At 51.1% G+C, this 25,483-nt stretch overlaps 1 protein-coding gene across 7 annotated transcripts in view; it reads right to left on the reverse strand.

The window, feature by feature from the left end:
* KIF17 (kinesin family member 17) overlaps positions 1-25,483 on the reverse strand; it is a 51,063-nt gene that overhangs the window by 8,446 nt on the left and 17,134 nt on the right. For all 7 annotated transcript variants that reach the window (XM_032615472.1, XM_032615452.1, XM_032615443.1 and 4 more), the window contains 7 exons: positions 21,469-21,578; positions 16,793-16,940; positions 14,706-15,259; positions 13,720-13,800; positions 12,998-13,096; positions 12,224-12,429; positions 10,053-10,284 (listed from right to left, as the gene is read on the reverse strand). In XM_032615472.1, coding sequence (XP_032471363.1) covers positions 10,053-10,284; positions 12,224-12,429; positions 12,998-13,096; positions 13,720-13,800; positions 14,706-15,259; positions 16,793-16,940; positions 21,469-21,578 — 1,430 coding nt within the window. The remainder of the gene's footprint in view (positions 1-10,052; positions 10,285-12,223; positions 12,430-12,997; positions 13,097-13,719; positions 13,801-14,705; positions 15,260-16,792; positions 16,941-21,468; positions 21,579-25,483) is intronic.

The following is a 25,483-nucleotide window of genomic DNA, read 5'->3' on the forward strand; positions in this document are numbered from 1 at the left end:
AATCAACTGAGAACACAGGATGCCTGGTGGGACACAGGTGGGCGGGGAGCCATCAGGGAGGGGTGGGTACACAGGGCCTTCAATTAAATGAATTATGCTCCATGAATGTAGCTAGATAGTAGATACATGGCATTCATGGTAACAATCTTAATATATTATTGTACCTTTGTAATCATTCACAATGATTTTTTTTTTTTTTTTTTTTTTTTTTTTGCGGTACGCGGGCCTCTCACTGTTGTGGCCTCTCCCGTTGTGGAGCACAGGCTCCGGACGCGCAGGCGCAGCGGCCACGGCTCACGGGCCCAGCCGCTCCGCGGCATGTGGGATCTTCCCGGACCGGGGCACAAACCCGCGTCCCCTGCATCGGCAGGCGGACCCTCAACCACTGCGCCACCAGGGAAGCCCCCCACAATGATTTTTGTAACAGCTTTATGGAGATATAGTTCACGTCATACAATTCACCAATTTAAAGTGTACAATTGGGGAATTCCTTGGTGGTCCAGGGGTTAGGACTCCACGCTCTCACTGCCAAGGGCCTGGGTTCAATCCTTTAGCAGGGAACTAAAATCCCACAAGCCGTGCAGCACAGCCAAAAAATAAAATAAAATAAAAAAATAGGGCTTCCCTGGTGGCACAGTGGTTGGGAGTCCGCCTGCCGATGCAGGGGACGTGGGTTCGTGCCCCGGTCCGGGAAGACCCCACATGCCGCGGAGCGGCTGGGCCCGCGAGCCATGGCCGCTGAGCCTGCGCGTCCGGAGCCTGTGTTCTGCAACGGGAGAGGTCACAACAGTGAGAGGCCCGCGTACCGCAAAAAAATACATAAATAAAAATAAAAAAGTAAAGTATACAATTCAGTGGCTTTTAGCATATTCAGAGTTGTACAATCATCACCACCAGTCTACTTTCTGTCTCTATAGATATGTTTATTCTGGACATTTCATATAAATGTAATCATACAACATGTGGTCTTTTGTATCTGGCTTCTTTCAATGAACATAGAGTTTTCAAGGTTCATCCGTGTTGTAGAACATGTCAGTACTTCATTCCTTTTCCTGCCAAATAATATTCCATTGTGTGGATATAGCACATTATTTTTTCATTCATGATTGTTTTCATTTGCAGCTATAATAAATAATGCGACTGTGAACATCAGTGTACAGTTTTTTGTGTGGATATATTTTTGTTGTTCTTGAGTGTAACTGCTGGGTCCTATGGTAACACTATGTTTAAGCAACTGAGGAACTTCCAGACTATTTTTCGAAGCAGTATATGAGGGCTCCACGCACCCACAAGCAGTATATGAGGCCTCCAGTTTCTCCACATCCTCACCAGCATTTGTTATTGTATGTCTTTTTTACTACAATCATCCCAGTGGGTATGAGATGGTATCTCACTGTGGTTTTGAGTTGCATTTCCCTAATGGCTAATGATGTTAAACATCCTTTCATGTGTGTATTGGCCATTTGTATATCTTCTTTGGAGAAATGTCTGTTCAGATCCTTTGCCCATTTTAAAATTAGGTGGTCTTTTTATTCTTGAGTTGTACGTTTTTTTAATATTTTCTAGATGCAAGCATCTTATCATACTATATGATTTGAAAATATTTTCTTTCATTCTGTGAGATGTCTTTTCTCTTTTTCGATAGCGTTCCTTGAAGCACAAAAGTTTAATTTTTTTTTAAATACCTGCTGGTTCTTTTTTTGTTTTACTTTGTTGTGTTTTGGCTGCGCCCTGCGTCTTGTGGGATATCTTAGCTCCCTGACCAGGGATTGAACCTAGGCCCTCAGCAGTGAAAGTGTGGGGTCCTAACCACTGGACTGCCAGGGAATTCCTACAAAAGTTTAATTTTGATTAAGTCCAATTTATCTTTTATTCCTTTGTTGTTTGTGCTTTTGGTATCATACCTAAGAAAGCATTACCTAATTAAAGGTAATAAAGATTTAAACCTGCATTTTCTTCTAAGAGTTTTATAGTTTTACCTCTTCTTTTTAGGTTTTTGACTCATTTTGAGTTAATTTTTGTATACTACATGAGGTTGGAGTCCAGCATCTTTCTTTGGCATGTGGGTATCTAGTTGTCCCAGCATCATTTGTTGAAAAGACTATCCTTTCTCCATTAAATCATCTTGGCACCCTCGTTGAAAATCAACTAATTGTAAATGTGAGGGTTTATTTCTAGACCCCCCAGTTCCATTCCACTGATTCTATATGTCTGTCTTTACACCAGTACCACTCAGCCTTGATTACTGTAACTTTGTAGTAAATTTTGAATCAGGAAGTATGAGTCCTCCAACTTTATTCTTTTCAAGATTATTTTGGCTATTCTGAGTCCCCTGAATTTCCATATGAACTTTAAGATCAGCTTGTCAATTTCTTCAAAGAAGCCAGCTGGTTCTTTGAGAGTGATTGCCTTGAAATCTGCAGATCAATTTGAGAAATATTGCCATCTTGTCAAAATTAAGTCTTCCAATCTATGAACATGGTATATCTTTCCATTTATTTAGGTATCCTTTTCTCTCTCTCTCTCTTTTTTTTTTGGTCACGCTGCACAGCATACAGGGTATCTTAGTTCCCTAACCAGGGATCGAACCCATGCCCCTTGCAGTGGAGGTGCAGAGTCTTAACCACTGGACCGCCAGGGAAGTTTCTATTTAGGTATTCTTAATTTCTCTCAACAATGTTTTATAGTTTTTGGAATATAAGTTTTGTACATCCTTTGTAAAACTTTTTCCTGGGTTTCCCTGGTCATGCAGTGGTTAAGAATCCACCTGCCAATGCAGGGGACACGGGTTCGAGCCCTTGTCCAGGAAGGTCCCACATGCTGTGGAGCAACTAAGCCCGTGCGTCACAACTACTGAGCCTGCGAACCACAACTACTGAAGCCCACGTGCCTAGAGTCCGTGCTCTGCAACAAGAGAAGCCACCGCAATGAGAAGCCCGTGCACTGCAACAAAGAGCTGCCCCCACTCTCCGCAACTAGAGAAAGCCCACGCGCAGCAACGAAGACCCAACGCAGCCAAAAATAAATAAATAAAATAAATAAATTTATTAAAAAATTTTTTTCCTAAGTATTTTATTCTTTTTGATGTATTGTAAATTGTTTTCTTAAATCTATTTGCAGATTATTCATTGCAAGTGTACAAAAATACAACTGCTTTTTCCTTATTGATCTTGTATCCTGCTGAACTTGTTCATTGATTCCAGTAGATTTTTTTAGTGGATTCCTTAAGATTTTCTATATATAAAGATCATGTCATCTGCAACTAGAGATAGTTTTACCTATTCTTTGCCAATCTAGATGCCTTTCATTTCAGTTTCTTGCTTAACTGCCCTTGCTAGAACCACCAGTCCAATGTTGAACAGAAGTTGTAAGAGCAAGTACCCTTTTCTTGTTTCTGATCTTAAGGGAAAAGCATTCTGTCTTTCACCACTGAGTATGGTGTTAGCTGTGAGTTTTTCGTGCCCTTTATCAGGCTGAAGAAGTTACCTTCCATTCCTAGTTTGCTGAGTGTTTTTACCATGACAGGTTTTGAATTTTGTTAAATGCTTTTTCTGCATCTATTAAGATGATCATGTAGATTTTGTCCTTTATTCTATTGATATTACATTAATTGATTTTTGGATGCTAAACCAACCTTGAATTCCTGGGATAAATCTCACTTCAGCATGGTGTATAATCCTTTTTATATGTTGCTAGATTTGGTGTGCTGGTATCTTGTAGAGCGTTTTTTATCTATACTCATTAAAATACTGGTTTATAGTTTTCTTGTTATGTCTTTGTCTGGTTTTGGTATCAGGTGTTACTGGCCCCATAGAAAGAGTTGAGAAGTGTTCTCTTCTATTTCATAATGATTTTTAAAAATACCTTTGTCAGCCAATAGCCTTCATTTCACAAACAAAATCCAGTTAGAAGATATAATGGAGGGGATGACTTCCCTGGTGACGCAGTGGTTAAGAATCCACCTGCCAATTCAGGGGACACGGGTTCTAGCCCTGATCCGGGAAGATCCCACATGCCGCGGAGCAACTAAGCCCGTGCGCCACAACTACTGAGCCTGCCCTCTAGAGCACAAGCCACAACTACTGAGCCTGTGTGTCGCAACTGCTGAAGCCCGCGCACCTAGAGCCCATGCTCCGAAACAAGAGAAGCCACTGCAATGAGGAGACTGCACACTGAAACAAAGAGTAGCCCCCGCTCACTGCAACTAGGGAAAGCCCATGCACAGCAATGAAGACCCAATGCAGTCAAAAATAAATAAATAAAATTTATTTTTTTAAAAAAAGTTATAATGGAGAAGGATACCCCATAGAGGAAAGCAAACAAAATAAAATACCTAAGTGTAAAACTAACAAGATATGTCTAAAACCTATATGAGAAAATCTATAAAATTCTCCTGAGGGACATAAAAATTGATTTGAACTAATAGAAAGATATGGCATGGATGTTCCTGAACAGGATAACTCAACTTCACAAAAATGTCAGTACTCCCAAGCTAACTTATAAATATAACATAATTCTCCCCAAAATTCCACCCGCTTGTTTCTTTTTCTTTTGAGCTAACCCAGTTGTTTATACAGTTCATTTGGGGTGGGGGAAGAAAACAAGAAAGAATAGCCAGGTAAAACCTGGAAAAGAAAATAAGAGAGGATTATGAGATTATAAAACAGGTTATAAAGCCTCTGAACTTTAAACAAAGTAGCTGACACTGGTACATGAACAGACAGAGCAAGAGAAATGAACAGAAAATCCAGAAATACATCTAAGTACATACAGAAACTTAGCATACAAAAGAACAGCACTGAAGTCAGTGGAGAGTAAATGGACTTTTCAAACAATGGTGCAAAAGATAATATTGAATCAGCTCCTCACACGTGCACCACAATAAATTCCAAGTGGATCAGAGATTTAAATGTGAAAACAAAAAACAAAAAACCCCATACAAGTTCTAGGAGAAAACACAAGTGAAGATTTCCAACTATGACTCAAAATCTATATGCAATAATTTAACAGTTGCTCAACTTGGGCTTCCCTGGTGGCGCAGTGGTTGAGAGCCCGCCTGCCGATGCAGGGAACACGCGTTCGTGCCCCAGTCCGGGAAGATTCCACATGCCGCGGAGCGGCCAGGCCCGTGAGCCATGGCCGCTGAGCCTGCACGTCCGGAGCCTGTGCTCCGCAACGGGAGAGGCCACAACAGTGAGAGGCCCAAAAAAAAAGTTGCTCAACTTGACCAAAAAGAATTTTATGATAAAATACCATAAAGCATAGTAAAAAGTGACAATAACAAACTAGAAGAAAAAAGATTTCCAACTTATCTCACAGACCAACAGTTAATATCTCTAATATAAATTATAACACTTCTCATATAAAGAGCTCCTACAAGTAGAGAAGAAAAAGAACCACCATCTTGTGAACACAGTTCCGAGAATAAAACCTGCAAACATCCCTAAAACATATGAAAAAATGCTCAACCTTGCTCACAGTATAAAAAATGCAGATTAAAACTGCACTGAATCATAAAATAAATGTCTTGGGAATGTAACACACAGCATGGAGACTACAGTTAATAACACTGTGTTGCATATTTGAAAGTTGCTAAGAGAGTTGATCTTAAAGGTTCTCATCACAAGAAAAAGAATTTGTAACTGTGTGAGGTGAGCATGTTAACTAGACTTATTGTGGCGATCATTTCACAATATGTACAAATACTCCATCATTATGTTCTATACTGAAACCAATATAATGTTATATGTCAATTATATCTCAATTCTTCTTAATGCAAAAAAGGAAACTACGGACTTTCTTGGCGGTCCAGTGGTTAAGACTCCGTGTTTCCACTGCACGGGGCGTGGGTTCCATCCCTGGTCAGGGAATTAAGATCCCGCGTGCTGTGCAGCGTGGCAAATAAGTAAATAAATAAATAAATCTGGGGGGGATAATGTGAGGACTCCATATTTTTTTTAAAAAAAGAAAACTACACTGAGGTACTACTTCTTATCTATCAGAATGTCAAAAATCCAAAAAATTTTCGGTAGAACCCGTTGGTGAGGCTGTGAGAACACACACACATGTGTGCTAGTGGAAGCAGAAAAGGACACAGCCCCCGTGGAGGGAAGTTGGCAATATCTAGCAAAATCACACATGTATTTACTCTTTGTCCCAGCAATCCCAGTTGGAGGAATTGATTCCAGAGGAATCTACCAAAAATATAAAAGTAGTATGCACAGACTATTCACTAGAGCACTCCTTATTGTAGCAAAAGATTGGAAATGTCCATCATGACTTTTTGGTTTTTTTTGCGGTACGCAGGCCTCTCACTGCTGTGGCCTCTCCCGTTGCGGAGCACAGGCTCCGGACGCGCAGGCTCAGCGGCCATGGCTCACGGGCCCAGCCGCTCAGCGGCATGTGGGATCTTCCCGGACCGGGGCACGAACCCGCGTCCCCTGCATCGGCAGGCGGACTCTCAACCACTGCGCCACCAGGGAAGCCCCACCATGACTTTTGAGTAAACAATGATACAGCCTCACGGTGGAGTACCATGTAGCAGTAAAAAGGAATGAGGAATATTTCTAGATATTGCTATGGAGTGATCTTCAGGATATATCATTATGTGAAAAAAAAAAAGCTAGGTGGGGGAAGTGTGTATTGTAGCTACTTTTAGCCGAGAAGGGGGAGGATATGTGTGGGGAGAGGGACAGGTGTACACACACACACGCACACACACACACGTTTGTTTATATTTTAAAAATGTATACACAGATACCTAAATCTGAATCTCCCCAGAGAGAGCCTCAGAAAAACATACAGCACAATGAGGAGGAAAAATAAAACCATCCTGAGCCCAGGCACTGATCGGGAGACAGAGAACACTAGAAGCTTCAAATTACCAATAAATTCAGCAGACAGCTCCTAGCCCACCCCACAGGGGGGTACGTGGAGGGCACCCAGGAAAGCATGGAGTGGAAGGACAAGGTGACAGAAGGCAGTTAAATCACTCCCCAAAGAGAAAGCCCCAACCTGACGGTGGGAAAACACTGAAAACAGACCTGACATTGGGAAATTGATAGGAGAGACTGAAATGTATGCAGGACTCAAACTATCAGTCTAAGGCACTACTCTGGAGGTCATTTAGAGAGCACTTAGAAGAGGGAGATGCCCCCTGAGGTGGAAATTAAAAGTCCTGCAGAAACAAGAGACAATTACAAAAGAAGCAATGGCCCCTCTCACCAAAATAAATACATAATTTTTTTTTTTAAACTGCTTTGGAAGGCAAGATTTTTGCCCCTATGATTTTCATCCCCTGGCGTTATGCCTGTGTATATGTCATCTTAAATGGCAAAAAGGACTTTGCAAATGGAATTAATGTTATTAATCAATTGACTTTAAAATAGGGATATTATCCCGCATTATCGAGTGGGTCCACGGTAGTCAAGTGTGGGAGAGGGGGGCAGAGAGATGGGCAGAAGGGGTGCATTGGAAGGGAGGCTTCACAGAAGTAAGTCAGGAGGAGAGTCAAAGAGATTGGAAGCAGGATTCCCTGGTGGTGCAGTGGTCAAGACCCCGCTTGCCAATGCAGGGGACACAGGTTCAAGCCCTCGTCCAGGAAGATTCAACGTACCGCGGAGCAACTAAGCCCGTGCGCCACAACTACTGAACTCGCGTGCCTAGAGCCCGTGCTCTACAAGAGGAGCCACTGCAATGAGAAGCCCACGCGCCGCAACGAAGAGCAGCCCCTGCTCGCAGCAACTAGAGAAAGCCCACGTGCATCAATGAAGACCCAATGCAACCAAAAATAAATAAATTAATTAATTTTTTAAAAATCCATTAAAAAAAAAAAAGGGATTGGAAGCAGGAGAGGGACTCTATCGTCCAGGCTGTCTTTGAAGGGGGACAGGCGCCAGGAAATGCCGGCTGCCTCCAGAAACTGAGAATGACCATGGCTGACAGCCAGCAAGGAGATGGGAACCTCAGTCCTACAGCCACATAGGAATAAATTCTGTCAGCAACCTTCAAATGGATTCTCCCCTAGGACCTCCAGAAAGAAATGCAGTCCTGCCATACCTTCAGCTCAGCCTTGTGGAATTCTAAGCAGAGAAACCAAGCCAGAGAAACCAAGCCACGCGGTACCTGGAATCTGACCTACAGAACTGTGAAATAATATATTTGTGTTGTTTCAGGCAACTAAATGTGTGGTAATTTGCTACAGCCTACAGCCATAGGACACTAATGAAAAGCTCTATGTAAAGCTGCGCTTCCGTATGGCCAGAAGAGCGTGCTATCAAATAGGAAAGCCCAGCAAGGCACCCCGAACCTTTACCTCTGTATGGCCGTTAGCATAACTGTTGCTATCCTGGGCTCGTTCAGTTCCTCCTGTCCTTTCACGGACCCTACCTAGGGCTGTACAGGGTAGTAAATCTCTTCTGTGTGGGGCTTTGTAGTTCATAGATATTGTTTAATTATGATGAGGTCCAGGTAGCCTCTATGCTCTGGTAGAGTCTCCAAACAATGACGAAGACCTTCCCTGATGTATTCCCACTGCCCACAAGACTAGTTACCCATTCATAAATCTTGACTTAAAAGTGCTCTTCCTGTTTTCAAGTACCTACCCCCACACGCTAGGTAAATACAGAATTGTCCCAACGCCCCCTCAGTGCTGCGGAGCGCAGCTGCGAATGCTTCCCAATTGTCACCTGCCCAGTCCCGCCCTGTGAGTGCCGTACCCTATAATCAACGGATCCATTGACTATATGGAGCTGCCTGCCTCATCTTTCTGTCCCAAGGTATCTTAGTTTGGCGGGTACTTTTTGTTCCCTCCATCCTCCAACAACCTCTGCATTCAATTGTCACTGAGAGTGCAGAAAAACAAGACATTATGAAATAAACAGAACAGAGCAGATGTATCGAATCAAAGCTACTATAAGATACAGAAAATGAAAGTCAAAGCATTTCAGCAGAAGAAAATTCCCCCCAAAGCACAAGCACACGGAACCAAACAGATTAAAAATATAACACCCCAATGTGCATAAAGTTTCCTTAAACAAGCACTCACAGATGTGAAATTTTCAAATCAGAAATCCAAAATCTTGAAATGGACAAAAATGAGGAAGACGTCAAGTGGGACATTAACACAAAACGAGGAAAGAATTTTTTAAAAACTTAAGATATGTAGACCAAAGTACAAGAAAGACCAAATTCAATTAAGGACATAAAGGGTATTAAGAAAAGGCATGAAAACAGCCAAGAAAAATTTAAAACTAAAGACGTTTAAAGAGGAAAAAGTATCATCTTTATGCTTTGGCAAGATCCCTCGGTCGCCTGTGTTGAGTGGGGATGAGGAGGGGGCAGCAGGTGGCCAAGGAGGACATTATGAGGCCCAGATCACCCGGAGGATGCTCTGAAGGACATAGAAGCGTCTGTCACAGATGGCAGAGCCTCATTCTCCTCTGGTCCTCACTCCCCAAGCTCAGCCAGGTAGCTGCCTTTCTGTTCCCCGAACCTCAGACCTCATTCCGGGCACTGGACGGTCTCTCGGACCAGACCGCTCTTCCATCAGGTCCCACCTAAGAAGTCACCACCTCCACCAGAACGGCCCTGTCCCCCCTCCATCTACGGTGGCCCCAGGAACTTCTGGGGTTCTGCTAATGCTTGGTGCCTCCGTCTGGGTGCTGGTTGCACAGGGCACTCACTTTGTGGAAATGAATTCAGTTTTGCATTTGTGATTTGGGCATTGGTACTTAAAAAAAAGTAAAAACATAAAAATAAAGCCGCCCCTACCTCCTGCCCCCCCCCATTCTCTTCATCAGGCTACCCCTCCCTAGAGTCTCTTGCTTCTTTCTCTGCTACGTTCTTACACACACACACTTCCCCTGGAACGCGAGCTCCAAGAGTGCAGAGACGCTCCTGTCACCGTGACAGCTTCCAGAATAGGGTGTGTCATACAGCAGGTACCGAATACATACACGCAGGTGTCAAGACCGGGTGTGAAGGCCCCGCCCAGCGTTGCCTGCGTGTGGGGGCGGGGCCAGCGGGGGCGCGGCCGGAGCCCAGGGCCTCACCTTCCTCTGCATCTTCTCCAGCAGCTTGCTCTTGGCCCTCACTTCCTCCTGGATGGAGTCGTAGACGTTGAGCAGCACCCAGTCCCCGCTGTCCTCGTCTGAGTTCTGCAGGGCCGCCACCAACTGCTTCTTGCGCTCGTCTGCATACCGCTTCCGCCGCCTGTGCTTCTCCTTCAGGTCCTTGTTCTTGGCCTGCTCGCCCCCGACCACCTGCTGCTCCAACAGCTGCAAGCTGCCCTCATGGAGGAGAAAGCAAACGTGACACAGTCTACCGATCGCTGAGCACTGGATGTCCAGCCTGATCTCATCGACTCCTTCCAACAACCCCACTTCACAGACACGTAAACTGAGGCCCAGAGAGGTGAAGCTGCTGGCTTGGAATCAGACCCAGCATTCCTGCCAGATCTCCCTGACTCCAAGCTTGTGTGCCCAGGAACCCAGCTGGTTCTGCCCCACAGGAAGGATGAGAGTTTCCCTCTGGAGCCACAGCTGCTCCACCCGCCTCCCGCCTCCTGGGACTGATGGTGCCACCACAGGGCAGGCTCGCGGCCATGCTCCCAGGCAACCTCAGGGATCAGAATACCCCTGGGTTGTGGAGAATATTCCATACAGTCAGTGCATAATGTTTAATCAGGGAACATTAAGAACAGTTCGTTTTTTTAAATATTTGTATCTAAAATGCTAAAAAAATGTTTAGAGTTTTGCCTTTTAAAGTACAAATTTGAAATAACTACAAAGGCTTATGTAGAACTCCCTACTCTCTAGTAAAGCACCACAGAAGTATTTTAGACTGCCTCCTTCCAAAGGGACATAAGGGGAGTATAACTAAAGACATTCCCAGGATTCATAACAGGATAGGAGATCATGCTGAAGGGAAAGGACGGAACCACGCAAACTGAGCAGCCGGGCCCAGGCCTGCTTCAGGCTCAGTTCTCGGCTTGACGGCAGCCAGGATTCAGGGGAGTCACATCCAATTCACTGCTCTGCTTAAGACCCTTGTAGGGTCCCCATCAGGATGAAGCCCAAGCCCCGGGGGCACATAGGGCCTCCCTGTCTCACCTCCTTCTGCCCCCACCACCCCTAACTCACTCCAGCTTCAACTCAGGGCGGCTGCTTCTCCAAACACCCCCTGCACCTTTGTGCCACATTAGGTGTGCCCTGTACCTCAAATGCCACCCCTGAGGCATCTTCGTGCAAACCTTATTCAGGTGTCCCCTCTTCTGAGAAGCCCTCCCCGACCACACTGCAGACCATACAGTGAAAATCGCCACACGTGCCATGTGTTTTCTGTGTGCGCGACACCAAGCTCCCGCCTCTGTAGGCGTCGTCTCATTTGACCCTCACAACAAGCTTCTCGAGATTCTATCACCCACTGTATAGATGAGAAGCTGAGGCACAGAGGGGTTAACCTCAGCCTAGGTGGCAGAGCTGGGAAGTGGTGGAGGCGGACGGGAACCCAAGCAGTGACTACACAGAACCTGGTTCTAACTGCTCCAGAACCTGCCTCCCCGGGCCTCGTGTACCTGCCTGACCCTGGACTGAGAGCCCCTTGAAGGCCAAGGCGACATCCCGTCTATGCTTGCATCCTGGTGCCCAGCACGTAGTAGTTGCTCAGTTAATGTTTGAACAGTGGACTGTGGGGCCCGAAGGGGGCTGAACCCCTGGCCGTGGGGCTGACTCTGTCATGGAGTTGAGCCTGACAGTAATCTCATCTACAGAGGTGAGAACCAAGGCTCAGAGATGTTAAGCGACTTGCACAAAGCTGCAGAGCAAGTGAGGAAAGCCCGGCCCCACAGGCGCCCCAGGGTGTGTTTGGGGTGGCTTGTCCCTAGGGGGAGCACATCTTCCATCAGGGAGGAACTGGAGGCTCGGCTGAGACCTGGGGAAAGCCTGCATCGCCTGCCCTGAGTTCCTGAAGCCTGCAGGCCTGGCCCCTCAAAAACCAGGCGGGGATCTGGTGGCACCTGTGCTGCTTCGTAAGCTGAGCCCTGCCACCTGGCTGACCCGAGCACCGTCCCTGCCCCGCTGCTCCTGGAGAGGCTCAGCCACATCAGGAGAAGACCTGGGTGGGGCTCAGGAAGAATCTATGGGCACCTCCACCCCTGCGCGCAGGGCATAGCTCCCTCCCGCCCCGCATGGGGTCCCACCACCCCCCAGGCTCAGGTGCTTACCGGGCAAGCACCTCCTGCTGGTCCACAGTGGGCAGTAGGTCATCGGTCAGCACTGCCACCTCCATACTGTCCCTTCTCGCAGTTGTCTTGGCCAGCAGAGACTGATGCGGAGCCTCCAAGGCCACCTGGGCTTCACCCTCGGCTCCCACACTGGGCTCTGCTGCCAACACCACCTCCTCGGTCACTCCCGGGCCCAGGTCAACCTCCTGAGCACAAAGAGAAACCCAGGTGGAGGCGGGAGGCCAACTCCTGGACACGAGCTCACAGCGGCCTCAATCCCAGACGGGGGCAGCCCGGCCCCTGGCAGTCTGGGACGGATCACTTCTGGCTCGGGCACACCCAGTTATACAAAAATGTACCATTTCCACCAACATCCCCCCAGAACGGCCCCCCAGCTCCCTCTCCCACCCCTCACCATCCAGGCTACACACACAGCCAGCGGGATTTTCTTAAAATAGAAATTGATCCTTCACAGCTTCCCATCACATCTGCAGTAAAATCCAGTTTCTTCCATGGGCTGCCGCACCCTCCATGCCCGCTCCCTGCCTTCTCCCCACAACCCCATCCATACTGCCACTTCTCTGACCTCCTCTTCTGTCACTGAGAAAGTCAAGATCCTTCCAACCCCAGGACTCTGACACTTGCTGACCCCTGCTTGGTGCTCCCCCCAGCGCCTTCTTCCTGCTTCAGTCCCATCTCAATGTCACCTGCCGGCTGCGGCGTCCCAACCTCCCTGTCTCCCATCTCCTAAGGACCTGCAGCACCGGCTCCTACCCTGAGATCAGGTCCAGAAGCCGGCAGATCGCTTTCCCTCTCCACAAATGTGGGCAGATTTAAAGCCTTTCTCCCAGTGCCCTTGGCCGGTTGTGTTCTCTGAAGCAGAAGAGAAAACAAGGGTGGGGTCTGAGGGCAGTAGAGCTCAAAACTGGTCCCTCACCCCCGGCGGGGGGGTTCCCTGATGGTGCCTGCAGGGCCCCCAGCCCCTGCTCTGCGGCCCTCGTCCACCGCACATGCTGGGCCTCTATGCTTTAGACAAGGGCTCCACGGCTGAGGAAAGTTTGAAAATCGCTGTGGATCAGTGGCCTCTTATTGACAAATTGACAAAAAGAGAGGTGATGGCTCCTCTGATTTGCATGCTGCTTTGAGATGGGGATGAGCTGGGGGAGGGCTGGGGTTGTTGTCCTTGGTTTTTCTTGGTTTTGTTTTTGTTAGTTATTTATTTATTTGGCTGCACTGGGTCTTAGTTGTGGCCCGTGGGATCTTCACTGCCACGTGCAGGACCTTCGTTGCGGCGTGCGGGATCTAGTTCCCCGACCAGGGATCGAACCCGAGCCCCCTGCATTGGGAGCGCAGAGTCTTAACCACTGGACCACCAGGGAAGTCCCTGTTGTTCCAGTTTTACGAGTGAGGAAACTGAGGCCAGAGAGGGAGGAGACACGCGGAAGCATCCGGGAAGAATCAGGCCCCTGGAACTGCCCCCGCCTGTCAGTACTCACAGTCCTGGGCAGGAGGTCGTCGGCCGCCTCAGCTTCAGACCTGAGGTCACCAGGCTCCAGCAGATCTGTCCGGGAGGGGTGCTTGCAGGAGAACAGGGGCAGGGGGAAGAGGAGTGGTTGGGCCAGAATCATCTTTTGCTGCCCTGCCCTGCCCCTTCAGCTCCCCACCTGCTCACCAACCCCACCACCTCTTCCTGAGGGAAGGAGGGGAGACTAGATGAGGGGGGAGAACAGGGGAGAGAGGAAATGGGGGAGAGAGGAGAGACACTGCTATGTTGCAGGAGCGTTATGTGAAGCATGTGTCAGCATCCCCATTTTATAGATGAGGAAACTGAGGCCCAGAAAGGTGACTGGACAAGGTCACACAACTGAGTGAGTGGTAGAGCTGGGATCTGAGCCCAGGTCTGATTCAAAGGCCTGCGGTCTTTATACCCACACAATCACACATACGGGAAGGGAAGGGAAGGGAAGGACAAAGGGAAGAAGAGAGAAAAAAAGATTTTTAAACATAAAAACAGAGGGTTGAAAAGGGAGAAGGCACTGGACAAAGGGGCAGGATGGAGGAAGAGCTGCATCTCAGGATTCCTGGGTAGCCCCTGAAAGGTAGCTGGATTCTCACAGAACCCCCTCCCCAACAAGAGCATGAGGGTTGACCAAGGCCACCTCCAGCTCTTTCAGGCCTGGAGCTCAGTGTAACCATGGCAACCAGCAAACTCCCTGCACAGATGTCCCTCCGTCAGCAAAACAGGTGCCCAGCTGGCATCGCCTGGGATCTCAATCCCAACCTTCCTACTGATTTACAGAGCATTAGACAGAGCCTCTCTTTCCCAGACCCCTGAACAGCTGAGCTGTCGCCACGCCAGAGACACCGCAGAGATGGGGCCGGCGGTGCTGGAGCAGCAGAGGTTAGACGTCTGCACATGTCCCATGACCTCTGTGCCCCAGCTGAGCTCTGCCCCCATGGCATCCTGCATGACATCAGCTACCTGCGTGGTGACCTCGGGTACGTCCGCCTGGGGCACGTCCAGCCCGGCCCCCGTGGAGGAGAGCCTGGCCAGCTTGGCTTCCACGGCAAGTGGCTTGTGCAGGCCCGGAAGGAGCTCCAGGGCCCTCAGGTGGGGCTCTTCTCCCTGGAGGAAGGGCTCCTCCTCCCACAGGGGCTCCGTGGCCTCCCGGCTGACATCCTCATCTAGGAAGTGTCCACTCGGGGCCTCCACCTCGGGCACAGGGACCTCCAGGCTGGAGGGCTCCCTGGGCCCAGGGAAAGCCGTGGAGATGAAATGTTCTTCGAGCGTGGAAGACTCATCGGACCCAAGAGAAACCTCCGACTTGGAGGCCTCCACCTCGGGCAGTTCCTCAAACCTGGAAGAAACCTCAGTCTTAAAGACACCCTCACTGGGCAGGGTGTCAGGCATGGAGTAGATCTCGGGTTTCACGGCCATCTTGTACTGGAAAGTAGGTGAGTACTCAGAACTGCTGGCGAACTCAGCCCTGGACATGACCTCGGCCTTGTAGAGGACTTCTGCCTTCAGGACAGCCTCTGCAAACAGAGACCTTCCTTTAGCTTTTCACAGGGTGGACAGGCGGGACCCTTCCCTGGAAGCTGGCCCCAAGCTCACCATCTCCGAGAGACCAGCTTAAGAGTCAGAGCCTCCCAGGCCCCTAAATACTGGCTTCCCATCTCTGCCCGTCTACGCACCAGAACTCAAGCCCTGTCTCCTTCTACCTCTTCCAGGAAGCCTTCTCTGACCAGCTCCATGATCTTTCCACTCTCTGGCCTCCCCAGCCAGCCATCATATGCTGGGCTCTTACCACTCCGCCTAGGGTCTGCTCTTAATACATAAACTGACTTCCCTGCAGGTATTATTGTCTCCAAGGCAGAGAGCTCCCAATCAGCAGGTTCCACACCCAAGACCCTCAGGGGCCTCGCCGGGGTCTCAGGGCCCTTGTCCACAGGATAAGCTAGAGCCGTGGGATATAATGAATGCTGTGGATGGATATTAGCGAGACCAAATAAAATCCCTTGGAGGCCTGATATTCAAAGTGGACTGGAGGGAACACACTCCCAAGGACAGAAAGTGCTAGAATCTGCCCTTCCCTCTTCTTCCAAGTCTACACCAAAAGGGGCATCTCCCTGCCATCTGGGATGGGAGATGATCGCACAGGCCTTCTGCTCCCAGCTCATGGGCAGTAGACCACCTCCTTTACATCCCAACCTCTCCTTTGTCACCGTGTCCTGGGCTCCCCTGAGAGAGTCCTGATGTCCCCTTTGCTGAAAGAGACAACCACTCCCTAGCTCATGGCCTGAACCTCTCCAAGCCTGAGTCTGCACACCTGCATTGTGAGGATGCGGTGAGTCCCAACTCACTGAGGGAGTTCTGGAGAAGCACCTACCTACCCAGTACCTGGCACACGCAATGCCCAATAAATGGTACCAATGATATGAACATATTGCCATCATTATGAGGTGGATGTTACAGTAACTGAGTATTAGGAAGTCTTGTGCTGCCTGGCAGCACACGTGTCTGAAAGATAGTGGTGGGATGGAACATTCTAGAATGTCAAATAGAAGATAAAGATTTCCAGGAAGGTAAAAGTTCTTGCTAATGATTAAATGCTTATTTGGGGACGTGGTTGCTTTGGTAACAAATGGTCTCAAAGGTGAAAAGAGACTGTAGAAAATGTAGAAACTGGGGGAAAGGACTTATCCATAAAACATGGGTGATATGTTACAGCTCTAAGTCAACCTTGGGCGGCGATCCAGCCTGTGGCCAAGGCATCACGAGGCAGTGCTGTGGGTAAGAATACTGGCTCTGGAACCAGACTGCTGGGTTCAAGTCCTGGCTCCACTTTACCAGCTGTGTGACCATGGGCAAGTTACTTACCCTCTCTGGGCCTCAGTTTCCTCATCTACAAAGTGAGGGTGACTGTGGTGCCTGCCTTGCTGGGCTGTTGTGAGGACGAAATAGAACTGAGCCTGGTGCATGGAAAGTGCTCTATTATGTCAGTCAGAGGGGTGAGGAGGAGAGCAGGCTGGCCTCCCTCCCGACAGCTTTGGGGGGCGGGGGCCCACCTGTCTCCTTGCGCAGGTTCTCCTCCAGTGTGGACAGCTTCACATCGTACGAGTTGCGCATGGCAGTGATGTCCTCCTCCAGCCGGGCCCTGGACTCCTGCTCTGCCTCGTAGTCGGCCCTCAACCGGGCCAGGCGCTCTTCGTACTCCTGGCAAAGGCGGGGGAATAACAAGAGGGGCAGCATTTACCACCACTTCAAAACACAGCTTTCAGTAATCCTCTTTTGTCATTCAAACAATCCAGAAAATACAAATAAGCCAAAAGAACAAAATTAAAATGACCTCTTCAGCACTAGGATGATTCCTGGCTGGTGAAGACCCTTCTGCACTTTTCTCTATACATTTTTAACGGGCTAATAGTATGCGCACCTGTCTGTAACCTATTTTTTCCACAAAGCAATAGATCGTGAACACCTTTCTGCATCAACAAATATGTTTTAACCAAATAGTCCTCAAGCCATCAAAGACGAAATGTACTTTTATGCATATGCTTCTCTCTCCATCTTTGCCATTACCATCAGCTCTCGTCTGACCTGGTTCCCCACCTCCACTCTTGCTCCAAACCTTTCTCCACGTGGCAGCTACGGATCCATAGATCATGTTTCAACGGCTTCCCATGTTGGAGGATAAAAATCTAACCTCCTCAACTTGACCTCCAGTCCCCAGTGATCTGGACAGCCCACTCCATCTTTGCCACTCTTGGGCACGCCAGGTGCTTTCCACTCCTAGACATGCCCACTCCCCCCCATGCCCCCCACCACGCCAGACTCAGGGCCTTTGCCCTCACTCCCTGGCAAGCTCGTCCCTTCAGGCCTCGGCTTGGTAACAACCTCTCAGAGAGGCCTTCCCTGGTTACCCTCTCAGAAGATCGCCACCACCGCTCTCTGTCACTTCGCTTATTTCTTCTTAGCCTGGATCTTAAGTTCCATCATTCTCTGCATTTATTTGACTATAGATTAACCGTCCAGGTTCCCCACCAGAGAACACGCATCCTCCCATTTGCAGCCTCAGTGCCTAGCAGAGAGGAGGGACTCGGGACTCGCCGCTGAATCAGCAAGTGCATGAAGCAGAACTGCTAGGCAGGCTGTTCAGGTGTCTGATATGCGTCCCCCACAGGGAGGGCCGGGCCTTTATGAACTAATGTTCGTCTGTGACCCGCTGTCTTCTGGAGCTGCTCCTGACAGAGGGGCCTGCAGCGGCAGTAAGCCAGAGGGGCGGGACGGGGTTAAAGATGGGAGAGCCCCTGCACACGCCCACCCCTGCAGATCCCCCAGGAAGTACAGAACCAGCACAGACTCCTACAACAGCACAGACGGCAACAGCACAGATGGCAAGACCTGGGCTCTCGGGGTGGAAGAGGAGACAGACCACCATTAGAATTTAAAGTTTTCTGGGACTTCCCTGCTAGTCCCGTGGTTAAGACTCTGCGCTCCCAATGCAGGGGGCCTGGGTTCGGTCCCTGGTTAGGGAACTAGATCCCTCATGCCGCAACTAAAGAGCCCACGTGCTGCAACTAAAGATCCCGCACATGGCAACGAAGATCCTGCGTGCCGCAGCTAAGACCCGGCGCAGCCAAATAAATAAATATATTTTTTTAATGTAACGGTTTATGCAGCACAGTTGAGATGCATTGAGCCTCAGGGCAATACCTGCAATGTTACTGAGACCCAGGGAGGGTCCAGACTTGCCCAGAACTACGCAGCTCTCTGATGGCCTCACGGAGACCTGCAGCCCACGCCCCGCCTGCTTTCTCCTGCCCCTGCGCCCGCCCTCGCCTTCCTCCTCATCCAGCTGGGATCCCAGCGCCCAGCACTACATCCATCCCTCAGCAAGCACCCCTGACTCCCTCACTTCAGCATCCGCCCCTACTCCCTCCTGCACAGCCCTGACCCCAGTTAAACCCAGGCCTAGGCCCAGTGGCACCTACACCCCCGCAAGACCTGGCTGGAGATGCACACGTGGGCCTGCACACACGGCAGCACCAGCTTCCTTTCTCACCTGTAAATGTGTGACCCCGAATCTCAGAAGGACCTCTAAGTGGTGTCCCACCCTTTCCTAGTCCTTCCACCTTCCCTCTCTCCGAAACCCTCCGCTCCCCCCATTTCCTGTCTGGTCCTCCACAGAGAGCCCTGAAGAGGGCAGAGGTGAACTCCCTCACCCTCCCTCTGCCCGAAAGCTCTGTGTCCTCTTGTGACGGAGGACAAACCATCCAAAGCCGAACCCCCCGTAGGAGGACTCTGCTCTTTCAGTCCCCCTCCCTCCTATACCTCGGACTTCTCCCTCGGTACTAGATCGTTCCCTACAATCCACAAAACATGCTCTACTACTTCCTTTTTTTTTGCCACACCATGTAGCTTGTGGGATCTTAGTTCCCCAACCAGGGATCCAACCCAGGCCCTGGCAGCGGAATCCTAACCACTGGACCACCAGCGAATTCCCATGCTACTTCCAATATTAAAAACAATAAAACTCCGCCTTGGGCCCACCTGCGCCTCTGGCTCCAGCGCCCAGCGCCTAGTAGGTGCTCAGAAAATGCTTGTTGATGACTGAATGGGGTAGGGGGGCTAGAGCGCAAACCCAGACCTCCGAGCCCCGGCTGGCACCTGTTACACAGCCCAGCCTCTTCCAGCAGCAGGAAAGCCGCCTTACACCCACTCTAGAGATGAGGAAACAGCCTTGGAGAGCTTAAACAACCTGCCCGGGCACAGAGCCTGTAAGAACTGGACTCACAGAATGTAAAAGCTGGATGAGCCCTAGGAATCTTCTAGTCCAAATCCCCTGGTGCAGCTAGAGACGGAAGCCCACGGAGTCAAAGCTGCAGCCCATGGCTGAGCCGACTCCTGGCCCGGCACCCTCTCTGTTACACACAGGGGCCACCTCCCTCATCCTCAGCATCCTGACTGGTTCAGGAATGGAAACGAAAGCACAGTCTAGGCACACAGAGAGTCTTAAGTGGAAGAACAAACGGGAGGGAGGACAGACCCCCTCAACTCTTCCTCTGAGTGTGGCTCACAGAAGAAACTCCAGGGCCATAAAATAGACTTGGTGGTGGCAGCGCCAGGGGACAGCGGTCTGACACAGCGTCCACTAGGCTACCCTTGAGGAGGAGGCAGGTGACCCCCATCCCCAGAGCAGAAGGACCCTCCAATCACTGGCTACTCCAGCAGCCGGCCCAGAACAGCGTTCTTCTCCCTTATGACCACTAGGGGGCGACAGCGCCCTGCATATCACACAGCCAGGATGCCCGCCCACCCAACCCGGCTTCCTCAGGGAGGAGGCTTCCATCCCAGCTCCAGGCCAGCCCGCCCCCCCGCCCCACGACCCCCTTCCCCGTACTGCTTAGTGACCAACGTCCACCTGTCCCTATGAGATTCCAAAACACACCCTGAAGCGCAACCTCTCTCATCCTGTGGGCTTGTGCTCAGCCATCCCCAAAGGCCCCCACCTCCCGGGACCTCCCCACCCCGCCCCGGGGAGCCAGGCCCAGGGCTCCAGAGCTAGCCTGCCGCTGCCCCTGCCCCAGGAGCTCCCAGAGCAGCAGAGGAAAAGGCAGAATGAGCGGCTGAGTTTCCAGAACCTTGACGGGGCCCGGATGGGGCCGTCCAGGAGCTACAGTTGAGCCTCTCCCCAAATAGTAAAAGCCTCCACCTGTCATGGGCAGCACTTAGGGGCTCTTTGGTCGATTCCTCCCAGCCCTCCAGCCCACAGGACTGAGATTCCCCCAGGCCTTACCCCGTCTGCCTCCCAGAGCCTGGGCCTCAGGCCCCCGCAGCCTGCCCAGGGCTGCTCCCATCTGAGGTCATAGTTGAGTGGCAGAGGCCCAGGTGCAGACACATCCAGGCCCCAGTCTCCGCAGAGCTGTTCTTCCCTGGCATTAGGTTTTTCACCAGGAAGAAGCCAGTGCCCTACTTAAAGGGGTCATCGAATGTCAAACCCCACCACATGTTCAGGTCTCAGAATGCAGCCCTCTAATGGCAGGAACCTCCAGAAATCAACAGAGCCTGGAGTTGGGATGGAGCCTAAGCCAGGGGTAGGAGGTGCTGCGTGTCTGGCTGTGTAAGTGCCCCCGGGGTCAGCTCCGCATCTGTAAATCAGGGTGCTACCTACCCCGCTGGGTCCCAGTGTGCTGGAAGCCACAGTTGTGGGAGGACCCAGGTGCCCCGAGGTGACAGCTTTTGCTGGGAGGCTAACGCCCCACTTATCTACCGGTAAAGTCAAGTGGGTGCCCAGGGGTCCCCACGGCCCACCCAGGCTGCCTGCTCTCAGCCCAGAGCCCTTCTGCCCTGACCTCTTCACCGAGGCACTGGCCATCCCTACTGCCAGGGATGCCCTCTCCATTGCCATCAATCCACAGCCAGCCCTTCATGCAGTACAGACGAGAGATGGCACCCCTGCAGACGCCCACAGCCCTCTTTGTTCTGTGCACAGAGGCACCGACGGGGGACGGACTGTACTCTGGAGTCAGGAAACCGAGTTCAAATCCCGGCTTAGACTCTCCTTGGCTGTGTGACCTTGGGCAGGTCATGGCACCTCTCTGAGCCTCAGCTTTCTGAGCTCCAAAGGGAGATTGGAGTACCAATCCCAACATGATGGTGGCGGGGAAATGGTATCGTTCTGGAGACGGTCTCCTGCTGGGCCGCACCTGCCTGCCCCTTCTCCACCTGCCCAGGGTCTCACCTCCCGGATCAGCTGCTTCTCGGCCTCCGTGTCATGCTGCATCACAGACGGGGGCAACAGCTTCTCTTCAATCTGGACGGGGTTTGGGGGAACCTGATTGTTCAGCAGGGCTGGGAGAAAAGCAGAAATGAGGGGCTGAGACTAAGGTGCACATGGTTTGCAGGAACTAAGCAAAAATCCGTAAAAAGGCAACTGCGTGCTCATTCAAAAAAGACTCAAAGTACTGAACTTATTTCAAGCATGTCTCTGTGTAAGGTGCTCATATACTCCTCCAACAAGTATTTCTTCAGCACCTACATGTTCCAGGGCCTGGGGGTTTGGCACTAAACAAAACAGACAAGACTCCACACACACATTGTTTTCCACTGGGGAGAAAGGTAAGCAAAATGCATAACATGTTAACAAGGTGATATTTTCTAAGAGAAGGAAAGCAGGGAGGGTGCTGAGAAATAAGGATCAGGGGGAAGGGCTGCAATTTTAATAGTGTGGACAGGAAAGACCTCTTAGACAAGGTGGGAGGAAAGCAGTTATTTGAAGGAAGTGAAGGAGTGGGGCGGGCAGAGATCCTGGGGACAGACAGAAAGGAATGGTGAGTGCAAAGGTCCTGTGGCAGGCAGGGGCTGTGACTGTTCCAGGAACAGGCGGGAGGCCACTGAGGCTGGATCAGAGTGAGCGAGGGAGAGTATGAGCGAAGAGCAGAGCAGGTCAGAGAGGGAAACTCGCAAGCCGTGGCGAGGGCTTTAGCTTCAACTCTGGGTTAAACCAGGCCATTGGAGGGTTTGGGCAGGGCAGCGAAAGGACTTGTATTTGAACAGGAGCTCCCTGGTTGCTGTGTGGAGAATGTACTGGGGGGACAATGGCACAGATTCTGGACCTGCTTTAAAGGTAGAGACAACAGGATCTACTGCTGGATTGGATTGAGGTTTGAGCAAAAGTGAGAAGCCCAGGATGACCCCAATGTTTCTGGCTTGAACACCTGGAAGGAGAGAGGTGTCACTGGCTGGGGAGAGCTGCAGAACAAGCAGGTCTGGGAAAGGTCGAGAGTTCAGTGTCCAATATGTTAAGTTTGGAATGACAATTAGATAGATGGCCAGATGGCCAAGTCTGGAAATCAGACATGGTTTATCAATCAGGTTTGGGTTTTATTTCCTGATGTTTTTGACATCCTGGGGGACTTGATGGCCAGGAAGAGACTGCCCCTCCCAGGGCCAGCCAATTCCTAGAGGGAGTAAACAGCTTGTCCCGAGGAGCAACCCTTTCACGTGCAAACCAACCAATTCTGAATCCACACCCACTTCTATCTAACTCTCCCACACAGCCAGTATTTCCCCTGCCCAAAGTCAACCGGGGCCAGGACCAGACCAGCAGGGACAGCCCGTCTGCCCCAATCCTGTCGGGCTTACTCAAGCTAGCCAGTCCTGAGCTGTTTTTCCTGCACGGCTGTGTCTTTCCACCAAAACCCCGATAAAGGCTCTGGCCTGGGCTGTCCCTCGCTCCTCTCTGCCTCCTGACCCACACTGGTGCTTCCCCCTGTGGCCCTGCATGGTGTGCCTCTCATTTCCAGGGTAAATGAGTAACATTACCCTTTCTTTCAATGACATTGACCTGTGTCACCACTCAGTCACCTTTATAAATTAAGACCTGGACACGCATCACACAGCCAGGCTGTGAGAATCGTGAGCACGGAGGTGGTGTTTAAAGATGTGAGAACAGGGCTTCCCTGGTGGCGCAGTGGTTGAGAGTCCGCCTGCCGATGCAGGGGACACGGGTTCGAGCCCCAGTCCGGGAAGATCCCGCATGCCGTGGAGCAAGTAAGCCCGTGCGCCACAACTACTGAGCCTGCCCTCTAGAGCCCGCGAGCCACAACTACTGAGCCCGCCTGCCACAGCTACTGAAGCCCACGCGCCTAGAGCGCCTAGGCGTGCCTAGAGCCCACAACAAGAGAAGCCCGCGCACTGCAACGAAGACTCAATGCAGCCAAAAGTAAATAAAATAAATTTATAAAAATTAATAATAATAAAAAAATAAAGACATGAGACCAGATGAGCCCACCTTAGGAGTGTAGAGAGAGAAAAGGCTAGAGGACCGGCCCTGGGACAGCCTGACATCAGGAGGTTAGGGATGGAGAGATTCACACAAGGGAGCTGAGAAGGAGTGGCCGCAGAGGCAGGAGAAGTAGGACAAAGGGTGTCCGGGAAGCAAGGGTCTCAAGGAGAAGGGAAGGGGTCATCTGAGTCAGCTGATGCTAAGAGGACAGCTGAGGCCTCCTGAGGACCGATCACTGGATTTAACAACCAGGAGGGCATCCATGACAAGGGCAGCTTCAGTGGGATGGGGGCGCAGGGCCGGCCTGGACTAGGGGCAGGAGAGCAGAGCACGGAGGGCCAGTGAAAACAGACCAATGTGTCCAGTTCTGCTGAGAGTGGGGAGGGAGAAATATGCCAAGGACCAGAGGGAGAGCCAGGGCCGAGAGGGCAACGCTAACAGCAAGTGCCTGCGGGGGGAGCACCTGGAGCTCTGCGTCAGACACACCTGGTTTCAAGACCCAGCTAGAACGTTAAAGCATCCGGTACCGTCTGTCGAGCCTCACGTGCCAGGCTCCGTGCTAAGCCCACACGTGAATCATCTCGTGCAGTCCTCTCGAGCACCCCACAGCAATAACAAGGCAGGTGCTGTCATTACCTCCACTTTACAGACGAGAACGTTGAGGCTCAGGGGGGCTAAGTTGCTTCCCCGAGGAGCCAGGACGTGAACTGCTGATGACTGCCCTGATCTCAGCTCTCTGCCTGCCCTGCATCCGTCATTTCAGCTTGCTGGGCTCCATGCTCCAGATCCAGGACGAGGGGATGCTAAGAGCCCTTACCCCGCAAGGCTGCCGTGATACTCATGGGAAGTCTGCAGGCCTGTCAGCTGCTGGGTCAGGGGAGCCACTGGCAGAGCAGCCCCAACTCCCCCCTGGTACCCCTTGCCATTCCTCCATCTAGCTTCCCCTCATTGATCGGGGTGGGGGGGCTAAGCAGGGTCAGGGGTGGGGCAGGAGGGAAAGAGGAGGAAGGCAGATTGCCCAAGCGGAACCCCTCACAGTGGTCAAGGGCCTCTGCACTCCAGGCCCGGCCAACCCCTACATAGCCATCTCCCACCAACCGAGCCGCCAGGCAGTCGGCAGGACTACCTGTGGGTCCCCAAACAGACCTTAGAGCTTTGTGCATCTCTGCACAGACTGACCAGTCCCATCCTGTCTAACAGGAGACTTCTCGTCCCCCCAGACTCTGTTCAATCACCCCTTCTCCTCTGTGGAGCCTTCCCTGACTGACCGCACCCTACCCCCAGAGAGCCTTGGCCACACACTCCCTGCTGCCCTGCAGGGCCCCGTACAGATCTCTGCGCCAGGTGCACACGAGGCTCTGCTGGAGTGTCTTTCTCCCCCAGGAAACCAGGTACACCCACGAGGCAGAGCCTGGATCTGACTCATCTCTGTGTCCCCATGCCCAGCACAGGTCCACACACAGAGCAGGTATGAATGGATGGGGGCAGGGTGAGAGGAAAGATAGATAAAAGGACGGATGACAGGACGGAGTGAATGAGTAGGTGGACATGTGGACGGTAGGATGGATGGGTGGGTGGATGGGTAGATGGATGGATGCCTGCGTGGATGGATGGATGCCTGGGTGGATGAGTAGATCAATGGGTGTGTAGAATGGATGGATAGAGAGGAAGGTGGGTGGGGAGGTGGATGAACGGACAGATGGACTCAGTCTCTTTAGTGCTCCCTTCTCCCGAGGGATTCTCAGATAAAGAAAACTCTGGAGTCCCTTGGTTGCAAGGACCCTGCAGGCCCATGCTCCAGGTATAGGTTTCTACCTGCCAGATGACAGCCAGACACCTGGGTGTGAGAGCAGTCATCACAAGGTGCCTAACTGGGAGTGGGCGGGTGACGTCGGGGGAGGGTGGGTCACCTAGTTGCTAAGCAGCACAGCATCTCCACGCTGCCATGGAGACAGCAGGCAGACAGGAG

This window comes from Phocoena sinus, chromosome 1 (assembly GCF_008692025.1).
Source record: "Phocoena sinus isolate mPhoSin1 chromosome 1, mPhoSin1.pri, whole genome shotgun sequence".
NCBI classification, from domain to species: domain Eukaryota; kingdom Metazoa; phylum Chordata; class Mammalia; order Artiodactyla; family Phocoenidae; genus Phocoena; species Phocoena sinus.